The sequence below is a fragment of the Argopecten irradians genome, unplaced genomic scaffold (assembly GCF_041381155.1).
Source record: "Argopecten irradians isolate NY unplaced genomic scaffold, Ai_NY scaffold_0215, whole genome shotgun sequence".
Lineage (NCBI taxonomy): Eukaryota > Metazoa > Mollusca > Bivalvia > Pectinida > Pectinidae > Argopecten > Argopecten irradians.
Window position 1 is genome coordinate 25,046 of NW_027187682.1, and position 26,294 is coordinate 51,339.

A 26,294-nucleotide genomic window follows, 5' to 3' on the forward strand; every position below is an offset into this window, starting at 1 on the left:
TGTTTATAATATTTTTTAGAAATTCTACTTATCCGTTTTGAAACAGTGGGACATATAATACTGACAGTTATGATTTAACATATACACAATGCCATGTTGCATTCCAGAAACTATATAAGCAATAAGGTAATAAATACGACAGTATGTGTCCTTTGCCCATTGTTAAAGGGAACCATCAATGTTGCCATCTTCTCAGGTAGGGTGTTAGAATTGCACCTGCTACACCCATTGCATGATCGTAAAAGGTGACTAAATTTTTGCTAGCATCAATCAGACATAAGACGAAGCGCTATGTCTCATTTTACCTTTCGTATCGCAAAATAATAAAATCACAAAAATTTACCAGGTACTGATTACAAGTTATAAGGTTTTTTTCTCATCCAACATCCTTCATGAAAGTGCAGGCTTTCTAGATTATCTAATGAAAGTTCTAGAAATGCTCAAAAAAGTTCTAGAACAGTTCTACAACTGTTCCAGAACAGTTCTACAATGTTAAATTAGACTTTTTCAGAAATGTTCTGAAACTATTCTAGAAATGTTCTAGAACTGCTCCAGTTTTCAATTCCAGAATAGTTCTAGAAAAGACTCATTTAACGTTGTAGAACGATTGTAGAATTCCTTTAGAATTGTTCTAGAACATTATTCTAGAACATTGTTCTTAAAGCTGACAATGAAGTTAAAATTATTAAAATTAATTTTTTTTTTAAATAAGTATACTCGAATTTCAAGAATTGTTTATGAGACATTCCAAGATTGAGGACAGCCATTTTTGTTTTACATTCCGACGACTCACTGACCCCTATATAAAGCGTGTGAATCGACAAACGTGCGCTCATTTATGTACCTATACACCTAGCAGTCCACAGTATATATCACCTACAAATAGGTAAACAAAACCCTCACCTGTAAAACTATATGGGACTTGTTTTAGAAAGAAACATGTCAACTCCTCTAAGTTGTCATTTAGATGTTTCTCAAAATAAAATTTCAACGCAAGTGAATGGAAATTCAAACAATAGCCGTCCACATATCTCCACGTATATCATCGTACTCGATGCACTCAACTGACCATATACACGTGACTATAGTACCTGACCCGAACGAGCGACAACTATCAAGGACACACACGTGTCAATGTACATGTACGTGTAAAACCTAGTGTATATTGAAGTGTTTTATTAGTTCGTATTGGACATATGTTGGGATATAGCTGACAACACATTCATCCATTACTTCAATGAAATATTGTCAGGTGAGTGCAATGTTTATTTTCAATTTGACATTGTTATTTGCAATATCGGGGCATGTGTATCTGATACAAGATATGTTTAGAATGATATACGTGTGTCAAGTGTCCCGTGCTTTATATATGGGGTTGGCCAGTGAAGGTTACTAAGCAGAGCAAAAGAAAAATGGCTGCCACTTCCTTAGATACCGCACTGTCATAACTAGGGGATGTCTCAGAAAACAGTTTTCGAAAAAAATATTTCATTATCTTTTTTTTTAATTTCAAATGCATGTTTTTAACTTGCATTGTCAGCTTTAAACAACTCTAGAACACTGTTCCAGAACAGTTCTAGAGCATCGTTCTAGAAGAGTCTCATTTAACGCTGTAGAACGATTCTATAATTCCTTTATGATAATTCTAGAACAGTTCTAGAACTTTTTCTAGAATCGTTCTGGAGCAGTTCTAGAACTGTTCTAGAAATCCTTGTACGGGTAGCAACACATTCCCACCTAGTCACATTATACTGACAACAACCGAACCAGTCGTCCTACTCCCTTAATGCTGAGCACTAAGCATGGTGTGTCTCGCCCAGGTGACAGAACCCAGAGCCTACCTCACAGGGGCGAGCTCTCAACCGAAGGCCAAACGTGAGGCGGTGTCAAGGAAGACGTTAGGAAGTATAGATTAAGTTAGGAAGAAGAGATGCTATGATAAGATCCTAAATTTTACGATCATGCACTAGGGGCAGTAGGTACAATTCTAACGCCCTACCTGCAGGACGGTGTTTTCATCGTTAGTTCATTTAATGTCATAAGGTTATCTAACCCGAAGGGTCAGGATAACCTATAGTCACCATTCTTTGTCCATTGTCGTGCGCTGTTCTCATTTCGTCGTTCGTATAATCTTTTCATTGAAACGACTTCTTCTCAATATCCGAAAGGCCCAAGAAACTGATATTAGGCATGTAGAATGCTGGAATGATGGACCACCAAGTTTGCTGAAATAAATTACCTTGACATTCATTCAAGGTCACAGAATTCAAACTAAATCTTTAAACGATTTCTTGTGAATACCTAAGATACCTAGTTACCTGATACAGTATAACTTGTCTAAACCGAACCCTGTATAAACCGGAAACTTGTCTATACCGATTAATTTGCTTGGTCCCGGCAAATTTCTTAATAAACTATATAGTGCCCAAAACCTGCATAATCCGGAACCTGTCTACTCTGAAAACCGGAACTGACTAGGTAATTTTACTATACCTTTCTTTGTAAAATTAACTTGGGCAAACCGGCAGCAATGTTTTCACAACATGGGACTGATCATGAGGCGCCTAAGGGGATTTACCTGTACCAGTATACTAAGGGCTAGATAGTGACAACTTTTCACTTTTCATTCGACGGTTTTTTTTTACATGTACATTGTATTTGTGATTACTTTTCACGGTTATTTCTAACAATAAAACATACGCATAACTTCTGAGAGTTCATTTGAATGTAGCACACCGAGAGAAATGGATCATGAGGCATTGGAATCTGATATTGGGACTGTAGAATAATAGCTTAAATGAATACCGAGTTTGTTCAAATGAATGACCTTGACCTATCTTCATGGTCACATGAGTCAAATAGACTAAAATCTTTAAACGACTTCTTGTGAATAACTAAGAGGACTAAAGACCTGGTATTGTACATGTAACATGTTTGGGTGAAGGGCATATGTTCCTAAATCATCTTGACCGATAGGTCATAAACTTTTCATTCAAACAACTTCTTCTCAATAACTAAAAGGCATCGAAACATAATGTTAGACCTAACGTATTCTCAAATAAAGGGCTTCAAAGATGTTTGTCAAATGAATGACCTTGACGTTTATTGAAGGTCTTCTTGACAATAACTAAGACGCCTTGCAGTATGCTGGAATAAAGGGCTTCAGACAGGTCAAATGTATGAAAATCTTCAAACAGCTTCAGGAACTCAGGTAGTGGGTCTGTTGACCTTCTTTTATGATAACATTTTTAGCCCACCATCATCAGATGGTGGGCTATTCAAATCGCTTTTTGTCCGTGGTCCGTCGTCCGTCCTTCCGTCCGTCCGTTAACAATTCTTGTTATCACTATTTCTCAGAAAGTATTGAAGGGATCTGTTTCAAAATTCATATGTAGGTTCCCCTAGGGCACTAGTTGTGCATATTGCATTTTTGGACCAATCGGTGAACAAGATGGCCGCCAGGCCACCATCTTGAATTTTGATAGTTAAAATTTGTTATCGCTATTTCTCAGAAAGTTTTGAAGGGATATGTGTCAAATTTCATATGTAGGTCCCACTAGGGACCTAGTTGTGCATATTGTGTTTTGGGACCAATCGGTCAACAAGATGGCTGCCAAGGAGCCATCTTGGATTTTGATATTCAAAGTTTGTTATCGCTACTATTTCTCAGAAAGTACTGTAGGGATCTGTCTCAAATTTCATATGAAGATTCCCCTAGGGCCCTAGTTGTGCATATTGCATTTTGGGACAGATCGGTGAACAAGATGGCCGCCAGGCAGCCATCTTGGATTTTGATAGTAAAAGTTTGTTATCACTATTTCTCAGAAAGTACTAAAGGGATCTTTCTCAAATTTCATAGGTAGGTTCCCCTAGGGCCCTAGTAATGCATATTGCATTTTAAGACCGATCGGTGAAAAAGATGGCCACCAGGCTATCTTGAATTTTGATAGTTAAGGTTTGTTATCAATATTTCTCAGAAAGTGCTGAAGGGATCTTTCTCAAATTTAGATATGTAGGTTCCCCTAGGGCCCTAGTTGTGCATATTGTGATTTGGGACCGATTAATCAACAAGATGGTCGCCAAGGAGCCATCTTGGATTTTGATAGTTAAAAGTTTGTTATCGCTATTTCTCAGAAAGTATTGAATGGATCATTCTCAAATTTCACATGAAGGTTCCCCAGGGCCCTAGTTAGCTCACCTGGTCCGAAGGACCGAGGTGAGCTTATGGGATACCGCAGCGTATGGCGTCCGCCGTCCGCCGTCCGTCGTCCGTCAACAATCGACTTCTTCTCCATAACCGCTGGTCGGATTTCAACAAAATTTGACTGGTAGCATCCTTATGGGCTACTAACTGAAAATTGTACAAATGATGGGGCTGACCCCCCAGGGGCCTGAGGGGCGGGGCCAAAAGGGGTCAATTTGGCTATTTCCATATAAACGACTTCTTCTCTGAAACCAAGCATGGGATAGCACCCATAATGCAATGGTAGCATCCTTATAGGGTGGGGATTCAAAATTGTACAAATGATGGGGCTGACCCCCCGGGGGCCTGAGGGGCGGGGTCAAATGGGGTCAATTTGGCTATTTCCATAAAAACGACTTCTTCTCTGAAACTAAGCCAGAGATAGCACTCATAATGCAATGGTAGTATCGTTATAGAATGGGGATTCAAAATTGTACAAATGATGGGGCTGACCCCCGGGGGGCCTGAGGGGCGGGGCCAAAAGGGGTCAATTCGGCTATTTCCATATAAACGACTTCTTCTCTGAAACCAAGCATGGGATAGCACCCATAATGCAATGGTAGCATCGTTATAGGGTGGGGATTCAAAATTGTACAAATGATGGGGCTGACCTCCCGGGGGCCTGAAGGGCGAGGTCAAAAGGGGCCAATTTGGCTATTTCCATATAAACGACTTCTTCTCTGAAACTAAGCATGGTATAGCACCCATAATGCAATGGTAGCATTCTTATAGTGTGGGGATTAAAAATTGTGCAAATGATAGGGCTGAACCCCCCCCCGGGGGCTTGAGGGGCGGGGTCAAAAGGGGTCAATTTGGCTTTTTCCATATAAATGACTTCTCTGCAACTAAGCGTGGTATAGCACCCATAATGCAATGGTAGCATCCTTATAGGGTGGGGATTCCAAATTGTGCAAATGATAGGGCTGACCCCCGGGGGCCTGAGGGACGGGGTCAAAAGTGGTCAATTTCCATATCAATGACTTTTTCTCTGCAACATAACATGGGATTACACTCATAATGCAATAGTTTACATCCTTATAGGGTTTGGATTCAAAATTTTGCAAATGATGGGGCTGACCCCTGGGGGCCTGAAGGGTGGGGTCAAAAGGGGTTAATTTAGCTATTTCCATATAAACGACTTCTTCTCTGCATTTAAGAATGGAAGAGCACTTATAATGCAATGGTAGCATCCTTATAGGGTTGGGATTTGAAATTGTACAAATGATAGGGCTGACCCCCGGGGCCTTAGACAGCAATAGATGCGAGGTCAAAAAGGTCAATTAGGCTACTACTTTCATATAAATTACTTTGTCTTTGAACCTATGTATTGGATAGCATATTTGTTATGGTATCAATAGCATCATTGTATGGTTGTGATTCAAAATTAAATTTTGGGAGTCAATTTTGCTTATTTTTCTAATTGTCAGAGTCTTGTGACAATTACTAACAAAAAACCAGGTGAGCGATACAGGCCCTATGGGCCTCTTGTTGTGCATATTGTGATTGGGGCCGATTGATTGACAAAATGGCCGCCAAGGAGCCGTCTTGGATTTTGACAGTTGAAGTTTGTTACTGCAATTTCTCAAAAGGTACTGAAACAATCTGTCTCAAATTTTATGTGTAGTATGTTTGAAAAAGTTTAAAAAAGTAGAGAAAAGATCTTATCTTTCCATTGTCAGACATAGATCATTCTTTGTTGGGCGCCAAGATCCCTCTGGGATCTCTTGTTTAAATATATTAGACACCGAGAACGTCAATTGAGTTCCTAGCGTGCATGCAATATCTTATTTGGTGCCCCAAAAAAGTGAAGCAATTTCAGTCCACTGGATTCTTTTTTCATTACTGTATAGTTTGACTATGTTCTATTGTGTGAATAATAGTCAGACATGGGGTGTTTGACTTACGAATGAAATCCTAGTTATCCATGACATGTTTATGACATCAAAACAACAGTATATTATTTTGAGAAATATCTAAGGTCAACATATAAGTTACACCGATATACGTTTTGCTAAACGGAACATTTGCTTAGTGATAATTCAATAAACCCATGAAGACAGAAATAGGAAATACTTCTGACGATTGGTGTAGGAAATATAAGTCATCTTGACATTATTTTGGTTGATGACACAACATATTGTCTAGTTCAATATATGACCCTAGAATTAACATTTTGTGATATAAAGGCAAACAAGTTTTTTAGTTTATTTAGATGTAGGTCAAATGTCAATACAGAGGATTCCGCTTATTTGCATAGGTCATTTTCCAGACGAAAATATGCAAATAACCGAAGTATTCGAAAAGGCGGAGATGACATTTTGCACCTCCGTTTGACCCCACACATATGTATGTAAATAGGCAAATAGATATCGTTTCGTTTACTTGATAAATACGTAAATTATTTACACTTAAAACGAACCACAAGTAATTATTTTCGAAGTTGTAAATCGATTTTAATTGTTTAATAACAAAAAATAATCCAATATTAGATTCTTGTTTACGTTAGATCGACACGTGAATATTTGAGAAACAGCTAAACGATCGATCAAATGCAATTATATTCTACTAAACAGGATTGGATTTGTGTCTACAATTCTAAGCCTAAATAATAAACAAATTTACGTACATTTGCCTGGCAAAATGAACTTACGATCGTGATTAAACTTCAAAGTGCCGATCAACTAGTAGTGTTGCTTTTACACATGTGCATATGAATTCGAAAATGGCGGCAGGTGATGAAGCCATGCGTTCACTCGACCTAAATGTCTTTTGAGAATTCTCCCTGTATTGTTGATCTATACGGCGAATAGCTTGATAACATTTCAGAAATTAATGCATATTCAAGTAGCAATGAAACAATTAACGTAGCAGGTATCTTTTGTATCCTAAGCTTACATACTATACGAAACTTGCGGTAGTCATTGCACGCCGACTTTGCATACTTTTATGTCTCGTTCAACGAGACGCTTGATACGCACATGTCTGTCGTAGTCAACAAGACTCTGGTTGAACGAGACTACTCATGAATGGCGATTGTTGTAAGGAAGCATGGTTTCTCCAACCGATCGCGAACTAAGGTACGTTACGTTAATAAATAAACATATTTCAAAGTGCAAATGCTTTAATTAGATATTTGAGTCAGTGAATATACTAAAGTTATGATCAACCGCTGCTGATGTAAATCGTAACAGCGTCGAATACCTTTGCAGATTCATGCATAAAATAACAAGCCATACGATAACGTTAATCTGTCACCATGATGATTTCTAGTAAAAGCGAAGTATTTTGAAACATATATCGGCGAATTTCGCTAAAAATATATTGCAAAATTGAAAAAATATTTGATTTTATTTCTAGAATTTCCCAAATATTTTATTCAAATAACCGGAGGTCATGTAAAAGTCTATGCAAATACACGGAGTTGAAAAACAAAGATAAAGAAGGAAAAAATCGGGACCGCAGAATTTTATGCAAATAACCGAAAATATTCAAATAACCGTTATTCGATTATGTGGAGTCCTCTGTATACATGTCAGTTTGACCGAACTTTGGTACACCAACTTACATGGGATACGTTTTACTCAAGTATGACGTCGCTAAAGCGGCTTATGATACATGATAGGGCCGAGAGAAGGACAGCTTGCGTTTAACATTTTTTACTCTTAGTACTCTCAGTACTTTGATATTCGGTAAGAAATAAAGTGGGTAGACTACAAAAGTTCATCGACAAGATATTTTCATGAGTCAATAAATGATATATGAAGATATTTTTGATTGCTAAAATTTTAGGGTACTCTAAGTTTGTCATTGTTATCTAAGGAATTAATTAAAACAAATGAAATGAAGTTGCTCTATTTTCATGAAAAATTAAGAGCAAAACTGGAAATTGCAAGAAAACACCAACAGATCTGATGAAGTATTGTATATCGTTAAAAAGATAATATGAAATGCTATGTTATTACACCAAAATAATTTATCTTTAGGTTTTGTATGCCTCAATAAACCTCAAAAAACCTGAAATATAGGTATAGAACAAAAATTAGGATTTTATATCAATTAAATTTCAAAATATTACAATTTAAACATTTCTATGTCAGCTATTTTGAAAAAGAAGATGGCCAACAGCTTTTACCTATTACTAATGTTTATATTTGCATTCATCAGTTACCATGAAAATACAGGTATAAAACAAAAATCAGGATCTACATCATTTAGTTTTCAAGATATTAATAATATTGATATTTTTAGGGAAGCCATATCCGTCAGCAACAAAATTTGCTTGGGGTCCCTTTCTCAAATACCTTGTGTTAGGTCATTGTAATGGTGTACCAAATTTCATACTTATATCACAAAGTGCATGATTCATCCAAAAATGGGGCTTACGCCTCCGGACTATGCAAAAACCATGCTATTACCATCTGCCACTAAAAATTGATGCCCTTTCCGTTTTTAGCTCACCTTACCCGAAGGGCCGATGAGCTTATGTCATGGCGCGGCGTCCGTTATCCGTCCGTTCGTCCGTCCGTCAACATTTCCTTTAAATTGCTACTAGTCATAGAGTTCTGCATGGATTGTAACCAAATTTGGCCACAAACATCCTTGGGGGAAGGGGAACAGAACTTGTATAAATTTTGGCTCTGACCCCCCGGGGGCAGGAGGGGCGGGGCCCAATAGGGGAATTAGAGGTAAATCCTATAAATCCCTACTTGTCCTAGAGTTCTGCATGGATTGTAACCAAATTTGGCCAATAACATCCTTGGGGGAAGGGGAACAGAACTTGTATAAATTTTGGCTCTGACCCCCCACACCCCATCCCCCCCACCCAACCTCCAACCCCCTCACCCCATCCCCGGGGCCAGGAGGGGCGGGGCCCAATTGGGGAAATAGAGGTTATTCTATAAATCGCTAATTGTCCAAGAGTTCTGCATGGATTGTAACCAAATTTGGTCATAAACATCCTACGGGGAAGGTGAACAGAACTTGTATAAATTTTGGCTCTGACCCTCCAGGGACAAGAGGGGCGGGGCCCAATAGGGGAAATAGAGATAAATGCTATAAATCGCTACTTGTCCTAGAGTTCTGCATGGATTGTAACCAAATTTGGCCAATAGCATCCTTGGGGGAAGGGAAACAGAACTTGTATAAATTTTGGCTCTGACCCCCCCGGGGGCAGGAGGGGCGGGGCTCAATTTGGGAAATAGAGGTAATTCTATAAATTGCTACTTGTCTTAGAGTTCTGCATGGATCCCCGGATGTAACCAAATTTGGTCAAAAACATCCTTGGGGTAAGGTGAACAGAACTTGTATAAATTTTGGCTCTGACCCCCCGGGAACAAGAGGGGCGGGGCTCAATAGGGGAAATAGAAGTAATTCCTATAAATCGCTACTTGTCCTAGAGTTTTGCATGGATTGTAACCAAATTTGGCCACAAACATCCTTGGGAGAAGCAGAACTTGTATAAATTTTGCCTCGGACCCGCTGGGGGCAGGAGGGGCGGGGCCCAATAGGGGAATTAGAAACAATGAACCTGTATTCAGAACATTACTTGGCATTACAAACCAGGTGAGCAATACAGGCCCACTGGGCCTCTTGTTTCACAGTTTGAAGCATCCTTGTAGTTAACTAATGATGTAAAGTGGTTTTTTTTGTACATAAAGTCTGGTTTCCAGAAATATTTATCTTTTTTTATGTGAAGGGGAATTCCTATATGTAGACCATTATTGACAGTTACCACATATGGAAGTCGGCGCTACTGCACATGTGACACTACCACTTGACACTTCAGTATTGTAAGATAATATGTTTAAAATGAGCTGTGCCAATGTTGCCCCACTCAGATAAATAGTCCAAACCAATTAACATACTCATCTGTATTTCAACAGCTGGTATTAGAGACTTGATATTGGGCCTGTAGCATGCTTGCTTGAAGTGCTTCCAAGTTTGTTTAAATAAATGACCTTGATTGCCATTCAAGGTGACAGGGTTCAAATAAAACAAACTGTAAACAACTTCTTGTGAATAACTATGAAGCCTAGAGACCTGATATTGGGCCTGTAGCATCCTGGCTTCCAAGTTTGTTTAAATTAAATGACATGGATTGCAATTCAAGGTCACAGGGGTCAATAGGCTAAAACCTTTAAACAACTTCTTGTAAATAACTAAGAAGCCTATAGAGCTAGAGACCTATTATTGGGCTTGTAGCATGTTGGGATGATTGGTTTCAAAGTCTGTTCAAACGAATGACCTGGATCTTCATTCAAGGTCACAGGGTGAAAATTGCTAAAATAAGTCCTTGACCTTCATTCAAGGTCACAATTGTCAAACAGTAGAAACTACTGGAGAATTTCTAGTATAAGATGCTTTATTATTGTTAGTCGAACATTGATAGTCTATTAGATTCTTTTCTATTGATACAAAGTTTTGCCCTACTGTATACTTTGACTGTGCAGTATTTGTCAATAGTTAGATGATCGTTTAGGCCCATGGCCTCTTGTTAGGTCATCTGTCCATCGTCGTCTGCCATCCGCCATCCATAAATTTTCATTCAAATTACTTCTTCTCTATAAATGAAAGGCCCAGGGTATTGATATTGGGCCTGTTAAGCATGCTGGATCATAAAGAACTACCAAGTTTGTTCAAATGAATGACCTCACCATCATTCAAGGTCACATCGGTCAAAGAGGCTGAAATCTTTAAACGACTTCACATGAATAAGTTAGAGGACTAGATACCTGATATTGGGCCTGCAGCATGCTGAGATGAAGTCCTAGGGCTACCAAGTCTGTTTAAATGAATAACCTTGATTGTTAAGGTCAGATAAGGGGTCATACAGGCAAAAATCTCTAAATGAATTCTTGTAAAATAGTAAGGGGCCTAAATACTAGATATTGGGGCTGTAACATAATTACCTTGACTTTATTTAAGGTCAGATGACTGTTAGGCCCATTGGGCCTCTAGTTTATGTTTAATTATTGCTTAATTAGCTGACAGATGATTGTCATTTCTTTTTGTAGTTGCACCAACAACATGCAACCTTACAGAGTCTGGAGGTGTGTATACCTGTACAGTTAGCTGTGGCTACCAAAAAGATGATGTTTACATTACGGCAAAGCTTAATGTAAGTAATGCATCAAGATGCAGGTGCCTCATTGCATGATCGGAAAAGGCAACTAAATCTTGGATATCAATTCTAGTGGCTACCTAGATCAAAATATATTGAATTTCTGTCTCAAATATCATACCGAATGTTTCTTTCTCAGAAAAATTTTCCTGTCACCACAAACCAGTTTATGATAATAAGATAATACTCTCTTATGGTGAACACAAGATGTTAAATACATTATATTGTTTGCTAAAGTCACGAGATAAAGGTTCCATATTTAGTCGCCTTTACAGACATGTTAACTTTACCGATTCAGGCGGAAGTCATTACCACTTTTAAGGCTGATATTCCGCCTACCGCTTTAATATCCAAATATTCCGATTTCTGCAAAACATCATATTTAAAAATTTTTCTTCCGATTTCTGAAATTTTTATAGTCGGATGGGGCTGCCATGGCGGCTTCAAAATGCATACCAGACAGAGTAGGGGGACTGGCGTGATAATTAAGTAAACAAAGGAGGTGTGAACATTCCCTGACCAACACTCACTGGTGCTAATTAACAGCCTGGGGCTAATTCCACCTTGGCTTGGTGGTGTCACTTATTACACATGTCTGTGTGTAACGATGTGTGTATTACGTAGGCCTACCGTAAGGAAACAATCACCTGTCCTTTCAATAAGTTTTGTGCTTAAAACTAGTTAGCATCATTTCAAAAACAAACACTACTTATAATTGAAATGATTTACTCACGTTTTTAATGTAAAATAGGTGTATAGTATCTGCTGAAAGTCATAAACTTTGCAATCGTAATGGCCACCATTTTGGATTGGGTGATTAAAGGAGCCAGATTTTGGTATAAAATAAAATTTCAGGATTTCACTAAAAAAAAATTTTTGTGTGGGGATTATTTCTCTAGAATATTAGTAATAATATTTGTATTTTTTCTTGCATAAATCAAAAGAAAATGAGTCCAGTATGTATTAAAAAGAAAGTGGAAAAAAAAAAATAGACAAAATTTATATTAAAAAAAGGTGATAAATACATTGAAATAAAAATGCCGCATGCAATGCTACGCTTTTGAGTCAAAAATCTACCTCTTTTTGGTCACCAAAGGTTAACATGTCTGCCTTTTACAATCATGCAATGGAGCAGCAGGCACAATTCTAACAAAAAAGTTTGCAACGCAGGTGTTGCTTGAGATTATCTCAAAACAAACTTAAATAGTTTAAACACTTGCTTTTATATATATATATAATCCAGAAGATACATAATTGACAGACTATACCTTTTATTGAATATGACCTAATTAATCCCTGTCACCCAGCTCATATGACCCTAATCTGCCATCATCTTAACCAGATCATTACGGAACCTAAATAAAGCTCTAAACGTCACTCTGAAGCTATGGAATGGTTGAAATGTAAACTATTTTCCTCTTCATAACCGTAAAATTAAGATTCCAAATTTAGTTGCCTTTTACAATCATGCAGTGGGGCAGCAGGCATAATTCTAACATCCTACCTCAGTGAAGGCGTTGCTTGGAATTAAGCTCATCAAAACAAGTCTAAATAATTTAAAATCCTGCTTTAAACGCTGCACCATAGCATAAGCTCACTTGCCCTAAACTTTTCCATTTAAACAACTTCTTCTCCAAAAATTGGAGACGTAGAGTCCTGAAATTTGACTTATAGCATGCTGGGATGAAGGGCTACCAAGTTTGTTTAAATGATTGACCTTGACCTTCATTCAAGGTCAAAGGGGTCAGATAGGCTAAAATACTTAGATGACTTCTTCTTAGTAACCAAGAGGCTTAGGAACCTGATATTAGGCCTGTGACATACTGGGATAGAGGGCTACCAAGTTTGTTCAAATGAATGACGTTGACCTTCATTTAAGGTCACAGGGGTCAAATAGGCTAAAATCTTAAAACAACTTCTTAATAACCAAGAGGGCTAGAGTCCTGATATTGGGCATGTGGCATGCTGGAATAAACGACTACCAAGTTTGTTCAAATAAATGACCTTCAGTGACCTTCATTCAAGGTCACAGGGGTCAAAAAGATGAAAATCTTTAAATGACTTCTTTTTGATGCTGTGAAACAGCATTCTTAGGTACGCTCGGAGAGCCTGTGCACATCAAAGCATTAAAACCACTCAGCGATGAAAATTTAATGTTATTTTGTTCATTTTACATATTACTTGATAGTATGAATAAATCGAACATCAGTATTCAAAAATACAAACATTGAATTTCTACATACATATGCACCATAGACGGTATGTTTTAAGTGTTCAGTAGGGACTCTATGATTTATGTATACCTACGCGTCATGTATGGTCCCAAAAATCACGAACAACACATTCTTCGATGTCTTCCTCCGCGCTAGACTTTGGGTGGATTTTGGATTGTGGATGGTTTTTTAGCTCACCTGGCCCGAAGGGTCGGTGAGCTTATGTCATGGCGAGGCGTCCGTCGTCCGTCGTCCGTCGTCTGTCCGTCGTCCGTCCGTCAACATTTCCTTTAAATCGCTACTAGTCATAGAGTTCTGCATGGATTGTAACCAAATTTAGCCACAAACATCCTTGAGGGAAGGTGAACAGAACTTGTATAAATTTTGGCTCTGACCCCCTGGGAGCAGAAGGGGCGGGGCCCAATAGGGGAAATAGAAGTAAATGCTATAAATCGCTACTTGTCCTAGAGTTCTGCATGGATTGTAACCAAATTTGGCCAGAAACATCCTTGGGGGAAGGGGGAAAGAACTTGTATAAATTTTGGCTCTGACCCCCCGGGGGCAGGAGGGGCGGGGCCCAATAGGGGAAATAGAGGTAAATCCTATAAATCGCTACTTGTCCTAGAGTTCTGCATGGATTGTAACCAAATTTGTCCACAAACATCCTTGGGGGAAGGGGAACAGAACTTGTATAAATTTTGGCTCTTCTAACCCCCCGGGGGCAGGAGGGGCGGGGCCCAATAGGGAAATAAGAGGTAAACAATGAACCTGTATTCAGAACATGACTTGACATTACAAACCAGGTGAGCGATACAGGCCCTCTATACCTCTTATTTCAATTTTACGTAATTCATGCCACTGATCGATTAATGTAATGAAATGTTAAGAAGATAATTGCAAAAAAAAGTTCTTATAACGGTTATAGATGTTTTGCATTGACGAACTATATTTGATGATATTATTGCGCAGTAAAAGTTAATAGTTATGAGGTCCCTCCCTTGTTCTTTCACTGGGAGCTAGTTGTGCCTTTTGTTTATCAACAACTGCGTTATATTGAAGGGGAAAAGTACAAAGTTTATCAACATAAACTTACAAAATATAATAATAATATAGATCTAGATATATATATGAGCTACTTAGAGTGATAAATGAACTTATATTGGCGTGTAATGTACGGTGACGAAGATTTGCTAAAGTCTGATGCATTGCATGAAGTTTCCTTGAAGTTATCGTTCTTATAAATTCAAAAGAAATTATAAGTGTTATAAATAACCAAATAATGTACCTTTTATTTGGCAAAAATATCTGGCCATGATTTATTATTATTCAAAAGTCAGCAAAGCAAAAATCACTATAATATGTCGCCAACCAGTACTGGGTCGCAACCAGTTATCGTGATTTCTTCGTTGTGTTTTTGGATTTATTTAAGAAGTAGCGACCTTTGAAGACTTAAAACTGGCATAAACTACCTGTAGTCCAAGAATTTTCGGATATAACAATCAGTTTTTAGGTCATCTGACCCAAAGGGTCAGGATGACCTATAGTCATCATGCACTGTCCGTCTTCCTCCGCCGTCCGCCGTCCGCCGTCCGCCGTGCGTAAACTTTTCATTCAAACAACTTCTTCTCTATAACTGTAAGGCCCAAAGTACTCATATTTGGCCTGTAGCATACTGGGATGAAGGGCTATCAAACTTGTGAAAATAAAATGACCTTGACATACTTTCAAGGTCACAGGGGTCAAATAGGCTAAAATCTTTGAACGACTTCTTCTAACTAACCAAAAGGTCCAGGGTACTCATATTTGGCCTGCAGCATGCTGGGATGAAGGGCTATCAAAGTTGTGAAAATAAATGACCTTGACCTACTTTCAAGGTCACAGGGGTCAATTAAGCTAAAATCTTTGAACAACATCTTCTAACTAACCAAAAGGTCCAGGGTACTCATATTTGGCCTGCAGCATGCTGGGATGAAGGGCTACAAAAGTTGTGAAACTTAATGACCTTGACGTATTGTCAAGGTCACCGGGGGTCAAATTGGCTAAAATCTTTGAACGACTTCTTCTAACTAACCGAAAGATCCAGGGTACTCATATTTGGCCTGTAGCATGCTGGGATGAAGGGCTACCAAAGTTGTGAAAATAAATGACCTTGACCTACTTTGAAGGTCACAGGGGTCAAATAGGCTAAAATCTTTGAACAACATCTTCTAACTAACCAAAAAGTCCAGGGTACTCATATTTGGCCTGTAGCATGCTGGGATGAAGGGCTACAAAAGTTGTTAAACTTAATGACCTTGACGTATTGTCAAGGTCACCGGGGGTCAAATTGGCTAAAATCTTTGAACGACTTCTTCTAACTAACCGAAAGATCCAGGGTACTCATATTTGTAGCATACTGGGATGAAGGGCTACCAAAGTTGTGAAAATAAATGACCTTGACCTACTTTGAAGGTCACAGGGGTCAAATAGGCTAAAATCTTTGAGCGAGTAACTAACCAAAAGGTCCAGGGTACTCATATTTGGCTTGTAGCATGCTGGGATGAAGGGCTACCAAAGGTGTAAAAATTAATGACCTTGACGTTCTTTCAAGGTCACAGGGGTCAAATAGGCTAAATTCTTTGAACGATTTTTGTTAACTAACCCAAAAGTCCAGGATACTCATATTTTGCTTGTGGCATGCTGGGATGAAGGTTTACCATAGTTATAAAAATAAATGACCTTGACATACTTTCAAGGTCACAGGGGTCAAATAGGCTAAAATCTTTGAACGACTTCTTCTAACTAACCAAAAAGTCCAGGGTACTCATATTTGGCCTGTAGCATGCTGGGATGAAGGGCTACAAAAGTTGTGAAACTTAATGACCTTGACGTATTGTCAAGGTCACCGGGGGTCAAATAGGCTAAAATCTTTGAACGACTTCTTCTAACTAACCGAAAGATCCAGGGTACTCATATTTGGCCTGTAGCATGCTGGGATGAAGGGCTACCAAAGTTGTGAAAATAAATGACCTTGACCTACTTTCAAGGTCACAGGGGTCAAATAGGCTAAAATCTTTGAACGACTTCTTCTAACTAACCAAAAAGTCCAGGGTACTCATATTTGGCCTGTAGCATGCTGGGATGAAGGGCTACAAAAGTTGTGAAACTTAATGACCTTGACGTATTGTCAAGGTCACCGGGGGTCAAATTGGCTAAAATCTTTGAACGACTTCTTCTAACTAACCGAAAGATCCAGGGTACTCATATTTGTAGCATGCTGGGATGAAGGGCTACCAAAGTTGTGAAAATAAATGACCTTGACCTACTTTGAAGGTCACAGGGGTCAAATAGGCTAAAATCTTTGAGCGAGTAACTAACCAAAAGGTCCAGGGTACTCATATTTGGCTTGTAGCATGCTGGGATGAAGGGCTACCAAAGGTGTAAAAATTAATGACCTTGACGTTCTTTCAAGGTCACAGGGGTCAAATAGGCTAAATTCTTTGAATGATTTTTGTTAACTAACCCAAAAGTCCAGGATACTCATATTTTGCTGGTGGCATGCTGGGATGAAGGTTTACCATAGTTATAAAAATTAATTACCTTGACCTTCTTTCAAGGTCACAGGGGTCAATTAAGCTAAAATCTTTTAACTACACCTTTTAATTAGCCGAAAGGTCCAGGGTATTGATATTTAGTCAGTAGCATGCTGAGATAAAGGGCTATCAAAGTTGTGGAAATGAATGACCTTGACCTACTTTCAAGGTCATGAGAGTCAAATATTCCAAAATCTTGAATTTTGAACTTGTTAAGTTCTACCAGTGTGATTAAGCTGAAACCTGCATGAAATGATCCTGACATGGTCCAGACCAAGTGTTGTTATATTTTATGTCGATCCAAAATCCAAGATGGCTGCCACAGATGATCCAAGATGGCTGCCACAGATGCCATCTTAAAAACACATTTTGAACTTCTATTCAAGTTCTACCAGTGCAATTTAACTGAAACTTGAAACATGAAATGCGGCTGATATGATCTTGTCAAAGTATTGTAATATCTCTGGTTGATCCCAGATTGAAGATGGCTACCATGACACCATATCTAATTATTTTCCTATACAGCTATTGCCAAGATAATCAGATGACCGTTAAGGCCCTTGGGCCTCTTGTTATATTTGAGATGAATTATACAAAATATTGGCAGACAATGCATGCATTAAATCGTACCTGTTCCTGACATCGACTGTACCAGTTATCGTGATTTTTCAACTTAGTAGAACTTTACGATGCATACGCAGTAAGCTCGATCAAAACATATAATCTAAAAACAGATAGTTTTGTATAACTTCTCACAACAGATAACTTTGATATCCCATGGTAACATTATAAAATAAAAGCTGTTGTTCCTCTCGGCGAAATCCATCCCATGCTCCTTTGGGATGTCTTCACCGACGTTCGAGCATTTCAGCAAAAAAGAGGACCACGGATTGAGCTTGATCACGGATCGATTATAACGGTAAACCGGAACAAGGATGCATCATTCAATCAATCAAAAGAGCTTTATATATTAAAAAACAACAAACAAATAAAGATTAAGGTTTACCTGGTATATTAATGAACAACTAAAAACTTTGTGATTTGTGATCAATGTGTTAAATTATTATCATTTTTTCACATTTCTTCATGTTTAAACCACAGCTACATGTACATGACATTTACAAAAGTTTTTCTATAAGGAAATACTAAATCATACATCATCAAATATTTGCTATTAAAGATAGGTGATTAAAATAATGCATGTATTTGAAATTCAAAATCATTGAAACAATAGCGACATTTATACACAATATTTGATTCATTCAGAGACAGTCATATAAATTCATTTACTGAAATAAATTAAGCCATTAAATTTGTTGGCTACAGATGCAGGTATACAGATGTACATTGTTCCTAGTGCAGGAAGCTAAAGTTTGTTGTTAAGTTTTATTTTTTCAGCAAGTATATTATATGTTGACATCTGCATTTATGTATACACACTTATAGCTGCTAATAAATTATCCAGATTTAACATGCATTACAAATGAAATTCTCTTCCTCCTCATTATACTCTACACACACAGTGTGGTACCACACATCACAAACATCACACATGATCTGGATCTAGTACAGTACAGTTCTTACGAAGACTTGCTAAAGTCCGATGTATTACATGAAGCTTTTTTGATGTTACCGACTGGCATTCTTGTGAATTTAAAATAAATCTGAGTTTTATACGTAACGAAATAATGTACCTTTTATTTGGCAAAAGTATCTGGCCATGATTTATTAGTCAAAAGTCGTCAAAGCAACCCATGTTATTTTCTAAAAAGGAATTTAACCAAAATATATCCGGAAATTGTAATATTTCTAATGTTGTATTTTTCCTATAAAAATTCTTAAATGTTAAGTGGATATGAAGATACGGCTATGTTAACTTATGATTTTTTTGTCTTTGAAGATATGATGAAAATTCAACACTGCACACTTAATTAGTATACTAAATTCAATATTTAAATGAAAAACCAATTTCTTTATTCCTTTGTTGGAGTCCTAGCTTCATTCACAGCGTCTATGAGTGGGCTTGGCACTTTGATTAATAACCAAGAGGCCTAGAGACTTGATATTTGGCATGTTACATGCTGGGATAAAGGGCTACCAATTTTGTTCAAATGAATGACCTTGACCTTCATTCAAGTTCACAGGGGTCAAATAGGCTTAAATCTTTAAACGACTTCTTCTTGATAACAAAGAGGCCTAGAGACCTGATATTTGGCCTGTAACATGATGGAATGAAGGGCTACAAAGCTTGTTCAAATGAATTATCTTGACTTTCATTCAAAGTCACAGGGGTCAAATAGGCTAACATTTTTTAAAAAAACTTTTTCTTAATAACCAAAAGGCCTAGAGACCTGATATTGGTCTTGTGCTATGTTGGGATGAACGGCTACCAAGTTTGTTCAAATGAATAACCTTGCTTTTCATTCAAGGTCACAGAGGTCAAATATGCTAAAATCTTTAAACCACATATCCTTAGTAACCAAACAGGCTAGGAACCTGATATTGGGCATGTGGCATGCTGGGATGAAGGGCTACCAAGTTGTTCAAATGAATGACCTTGTCCTTCATTCAAGGTCACAGGGGTCAGATAGGCTAAAATACTTAGATGACTTCTTCATAATAACCAAGAGGCCTAGAGACCTGGACTAGTATGCATAAAAAATCTAAGAATTTTCTTAAGTTTGTACTTAAGTAAATTTTCAATACACTTAGTTAAGCAAGATGCTTAATTTCAGTTGCATAAATGTTCTAAGCATTATGCTTAGCTGTTTTTTGCTAAGCATATTGCAAAAACTTAGATGGCTCGTTGTCAATGGCGAGACATCATGTTTCCCGTACTTTTTGTTTACAAACAATACCACGCGGACAAAAACACGTGCGCGATCGTCGTCTGCTTGTCTAGCTTCTCTGAAAAAAATGGCAACGAATATTGTTGAGACACCAAGCAAAAAGCGGAAACCAAACTGGAAGGCAGACGAATGCTCGCAGCTAACAAAACTTGTTGAAGAGAAATGGATGTTATCAGGGCCAAGTTTGGTGCGGGGGTTACGACCCAGAGGAAAAGGGAAGCATGGCAATGCATAACAGATGCCATCAACACCAGTTCTACTGTCAGACGAAGCGTAGAGGAGGTAGAAAAAAAATGGCACAACCTCCATATGAAGGGGATGGCAGAGTTGTCTGACCACCGCAGACAGGCAGTGATGACAGGTAATTACTTGTAGTTCAATCATTAACGTTGTAGGCCTAACCTAAGCATCATTACGTTAAGATATAGCAGACGACTCGCCTTGATCTGTGATCTGTTGTGCGACAATCATGACTGGTTAATGCAGTTTAATAACAATTTCATTTCTACTTCCTTTACTTTGAGTGTAAAATCACAACAGATCGTCAAAATCTCTGTTAGCCAAGTTCTCAACATTTCGATGGCCGGTGCAATGTTTACTCTGTCGGGTTATCGTTCTTTGAATTGGAATGCTCGATTTACATTGTCATCTCTATTACGGTACTGTTGCAATATATAAGTTTCCGACAACTGAATCGAAGTTCCATATGAATACTACATAACCTGATCATGATTTATAGTAATATTTCAACTATAGACATAGTTTGCACTTGTTTTGTATTATGTTTTGGCGAGAAACGATGAAATACAGACGTATTTACATACTGCAAACAGGTCGGAAACAGTAAATCGAATACGCCTAACATCCATAAATAGTATTAGTACCACCCAATTATGAATACTGATAAGTTAAAACCAACCCTCCTACCAATACTGTCCAATAGTATCTTCAACAGTCAATTATAAATAAACACAACGACCACTCTTATTTGGAATCTTAATCAGAGTATACCCATATTTTGATTACAGACATCTTCATTTATTGTCATTGTAGATATTTATGTCTATACATGAACAGTACAGATTATGATAAGCTGTTTTCAAAATCATCTGTACATAACATTATTTTCATTAAGGCTAAGCTTACATCTATTTACTATTGTTAATACAGATTGAGATATTCAAGCTTACATGCATTGTCTTATAATTACAAATTCATATTTGTAATGTTTAAGGAATTAAGATATTTGTATTTTGAAAATGTTGATAAATTAATTTCATTAATTAAATTGCAGATCTATACATGTATCTGTAATTTAATTTTAATAGCTATAATTTGATTCAGGTATCTACTTTTTTTGAAAAATGCAGACATATGTAAATGAGATACATATACATATGAGATACAGATACATATGAGATACAGATACATATGAGATACAGACATGTAAATACAGAAACTGAATATAAAAACTCCAACTGGCTTTTCATAATATGTCTTATTTTCTGTAAATCTATTTATTTTCTTCTTGCAGTAAACCTGCTTTTTTCCCAATGGATTATTGCCTGATTATGTCACACTAATAAAATGCTTTGCACATATACACAATTGTGTACTTTCTTGATAAAAAATGAAATACAGCTGTACAGTAAAACAAAAAGGCCACAGATTCTTTTTCATGTAAATATATTATACAATTACATTTTCTGTACTTATATTCTGATTTCAGTCAAAGTTAATATTGATAAATGGAATTATAAATGGTAAATAAACAACCTTAAATGCATACATGTACTCAATTCCAGGTGGTGGTCCATCTTCTATGCCCCAGATCAGTCCAATTGCTGAGGCTGTGGGCAATGTAATTGGCCTGGATAATGTGTCCATTTGTGGCATTGATGGGGCAGTGGACACATCCATGATGATGCTTCTAAACACTGACCCAGTGTTTCCATCAATCTCAAGGTATTTTTATGACAGATTATAGGGCTAGTTGAAAATTTACATGCAAATTACTAGTTCATATCAAGTACAAAATTTGGATCTATCTTTCCAAAGCACATATTTATAAAGGAATTATGGTAATCATTCTGCAAAAGGAAGCTTCAAAAAAGCCAAAATCTAAGTTTTGGTGCATTTATTGTAACTTCAAAAGTAAAAAAAATATCAATGTACATGTATATGTCTATGTACATGTTTCAATGAACATGTATGTATGATATTTCGAATTTCATGTTTTTTAGGTCACCTGAGACGAAGTCTCAAGTGACCTATTCTAATCGCCTTTTGTCCGTCGTCGTGGGTCGTGCGTCGTCCGTCGTGCATCGTATGTCCGTAAACAATTTACATTTTTGACTTCTTCTCCAAAACTGCTGAAGCAATTTCAATGAAATTTTGCACAAACCTTCTTAAGGCATAAGGCCAATCAAAATTGTGAATTATATGGTCCCCACCCCCCAGGGGGCTCTGGGAGGGGCCAAAAGGGGTAAAATTGAGTAAAATTTCAAAAATCTTCTTCTCTACTCACAGATGTGGTAGAATCAAATACTCTTCATAGATAGAAAGGTCTTAAGGTCCTTTACAAAAATTGTGAATTATATGACCCTGGGGTCTCTTGTTTCCCCCTGGGGAGGGGGTTAAGTTTACTATACTTTATATTGAGAAAACACTTTTTTGCGCATTATTTGGTCATTTGTAATAGGAAATGAGTCAAATGTTGTCAGAATTATCAGTATGAGATGGCCATTTAATCCTATTAACAAATTTTCTATGACTGACCCCCAGGGGCCTTAAGGGCGGGGTCAAAAGGGGTCAAATAGGCTAAAACTTCAAAAATCTTCTTCTGAAATTCTGGAAATGGTAGAATCAAATACTTTTCATAAATATAAAGGTCTTAAGGTCCTTTACAAAAATTGTGAATTATATGACCCTGGGGTCTCACGTTTCCCCCTGGGGAGGGGGGTCAAGTTTACTGTAGTTTATATAGGGAAAACACATTTATGAGCATTTTTTGCTCAATTTTCATTGGAAATGAGTCAAACTTGGTTAAAATTATTAGCCTGAGATAGCATTTTAATATCATATCCACATTGGTTCTGGCCGACCCCCTGGGGGCAGAGGGGCGGGGCTAAAAAAGGGTCAAATAGGCTAAAACTTCAAAAATCTTCTTCTGAAATTCTGGAAATGGTATAATCAAATACACTTTATAGATAAAAAGGTCTTAAAGTTTGTTTATAAAAATTGTTAAATTATATGACCCTGGGATCTCCTGTTTCCCCTTGGGGAGGGGGTCAAGTTTACTGTAGTTTATATAGGAAAAACACATTAATGAGCATTTTTTGCTGAATTTTCATAGGAAATGAGTCAAACTTGGTAAGAATTATTAGCCTGAGATAGCATTTTAATATCATATCCACATTGGTCCTGGCCGACCCCCTGGGGGTAGAGGGGCGGGGCTAAAAAAGGGTCAAACAGGCTATAACTTCAAAAATCTTCTAAAATTCTGGATATAGTTGAATCAAATAATTATAGATGGAATGGTCTTCAGGTGTTTTATAAAAACTGTGAATTATATTACCTTGGGGTCTTACGTTACCCCCTGGGGAGGGGTCAAGTTTGCTTTAGTTTATATAGGAAAAACATATTTGTGAACATTATTTGCCCAATTTTCGTAGGAAATTAGTCAAACTTGATTAGAATTATTAGCCTAAGATATAGCATTTTAACATCCATATCCGTCCTCGATGACCCCCTGGGGGACCAGAGGGGCAGGACCAAACAGGGTCAAATTGATTAAAATTTCAAAAAATACCTCTCTCTAAGTTCACAGGTTTGATGGAAGCAAATACTCTTCATAGTCTAAAAAGGTCAAATTTATAAATCACTGACCAACTTCAAGGCCCAGCAATAGAGCATATAGTGTTTTTATGTCTTTCATTTGTTTTATTATTTGTTTCATTATATATTCAGGTGACCGTTAAGGCCCATGGGCCTCTTGTTTAGGTCACCTGACCATAGGTCACGGTGACCTATTGTGATAGCCTTTTGTCCGTCGTCGTGCGTTAACTTTTTGTTGTGAACACGATAACTTGAGTAAATGTGAACCAAGATTGATGAAACTTTGTATGTAGCTTGATATTAACAAGATCTCGGACGAGTTCGAGGATTCAGAGTTGCTGGGTCAAGTTCAAGGTCACTGCTACTATTTTTAGAAAATCCCTATCAGCACTCTAGCGGCTTCATTCCTTGAGTGATTTTGATCACACTTCACACAAAGACAAAGGATCATAATATCTCGGACAAGTTTGAGTGTGAAGATTGCCATACTAAGGTCAAGGTCACTGTTACTATTTTTTAGATAATTTTTTTGCCAGCTCTCTAGCGGCTTCATTCCTTGAGTGATTTTGATCATCAAACTGCACACCAAATACAAAGGACTGAAAAAGTTTGAGTTTCAAGGTTGCAGGGTCAAGGTCAAGGTCACTGCTGCTATTTTTAGAAAATCCTTTTCAGTGCTCTAGTGGCTTCATTCCTCGAGTGATTTTGATCACACTTCACACATAGACAAAGGATCATGATATCTCGGACAAGTTTGAGTGTGAAGATTGCCATACTAAGGTCAAGGTCACTGTTACTATTTTTAGATAATTTCTTTGTCAGCACTCTAGCGGCTTCATTCCTTGAGTGATTTTGATCAAACTGTACACAAATACAAAGGACTGAAAAAAATTGAGTTTCAAGGTTGCAGGGTCAAGTTCAAGGTCACCATTACTATTTTTAGAAAATCCTTTTCAGTGCTCTAGTGGCTTCATTCCTTGAGTGATTCTGATCAAACTTCACACAAATTTAAAGGACCATAATATTTTCGACAAGATACAGTTTCAGGATTGCCAGGTCAAGGTCAAGGTCACTGTTACTATTTTTAGGTCACCTGACCATACGTCATAGTGACCTACTGCAATAGCCTATTGTCCATCGTGCGTTAACTTTACTTTGTGAACATGATGACTTGAGTAAATGTTAACCGAGGTTGATGAAACTTTGTATGTAGCCTTATATCAACAAGATTTCGTACGAGTTCAAAAATGGGAATTATTCGACAGTAACATACAAGTTATTGCCCTTTGTTCTAATTTTATCATTGTGCTTGTGAACAAGATAACTTTGGTAAATGTGAACTGATTTTGATGGAAACTCTGTATGTTGCCTTATATCAACAAGATAAAGGATGAGTTTGAAAAAGGGAATTTTTCGACGGTGACTATATTATAGAGTTCATGTCCTTTGTAATTATGCTATTATTGGACCTTGTGTTCTAAAGATATTGTGCTTTATCAGAATTGTGAATTTTATAACCCTTGGCCTCTTTGTTTGCCCCTGGGGAGGAGGCTAAGTTTGCTATAGTTTAGATTGAAAACTTTTTGGGTATATTTTGTTTATTTTCTACTGGAAATTGTTCAAACTTTTGATTCACATTATAACCACAAGAGGACATTTTACTATTATGTCATTTTGACCCTGTCTCATCCCCAAAGGCTGAGGGGTGGAGCCCAGTGGGATCCAAACGGCTTAAATTTTCAGGTGACCGTTAAGGCCCATGGGCCTCTTGTTTATTATTTTTATCATTAATATTTGTTATCATATATGAATTGATGGCATATATTTATTATGAAATGATGTACTACATGTATTGTCAGTTAGCATTAATCCTTTAAATTGTCTTTATAACAGACCCCCATGCAGCACCATAACAACAGAGATCATGCCTTCATGTGCAGCTACCATCTTGCCATCATGCACAGTAGCTTCACCCCTAGAATCAGATGACAGCACTGCAGGGATCCAGCAACTCAGGAAACAGAAGCTGCAGCTGGAAATAGAAAATTTGAAATTACAAAACAAACTTCTCATTTTGAAAATCAAAAGGAAAAATGATAATGAATGTTAATTAAAACTCAAATAATAAATCAATGAAATCTATTGATTAATCTATTGATTGAGTGTTATTTTGATTTAATGCTTGTACATTATGTTCAAAACTCTACAAATATCATCAGCTGATTTAAAATAAAAATGATACAGTAGATAAAAAAAACCTGGTCAGTTGAAAAAAATAAAGAAGTAAAAATCAAATAATATTGAGCTTACATCAGAAATGATTACAGACAATATGGGTTCTGTAGGCTAGCTGCCATCAACAGGGTCCTCTTGGATACTATTAGCATCATCCTCACAGTTACCATCATCTCCATCTTCATCATCATCATTATCAAGCTGCGCCATTTGTGACGTCAACCA

General features: G+C 37.4%; 1 protein-coding gene and 1 pseudogene across 1 annotated transcript in view; both read left to right on the plus strand.

Moving 5' to 3' along the window:
* LOC138312122 (uncharacterized) overlaps nucleotides 1-26,294 on the plus strand; it is a 58,909-nt gene that overhangs the window by 15,869 nt on the left and 16,746 nt on the right. Inside the window, exon 4 of the mRNA XM_069253161.1 lies at nucleotides 11,257-11,360. Coding sequence (XP_069109262.1) covers nucleotides 11,257-11,360 — 104 coding nt within the window. The remainder of the gene's footprint in view (nucleotides 1-11,256; nucleotides 11,361-26,294) is intronic.
* LOC138312123 (nuclear apoptosis-inducing factor 1-like) lies at nucleotides 19,947-25,944 on the plus strand (annotated as a pseudogene).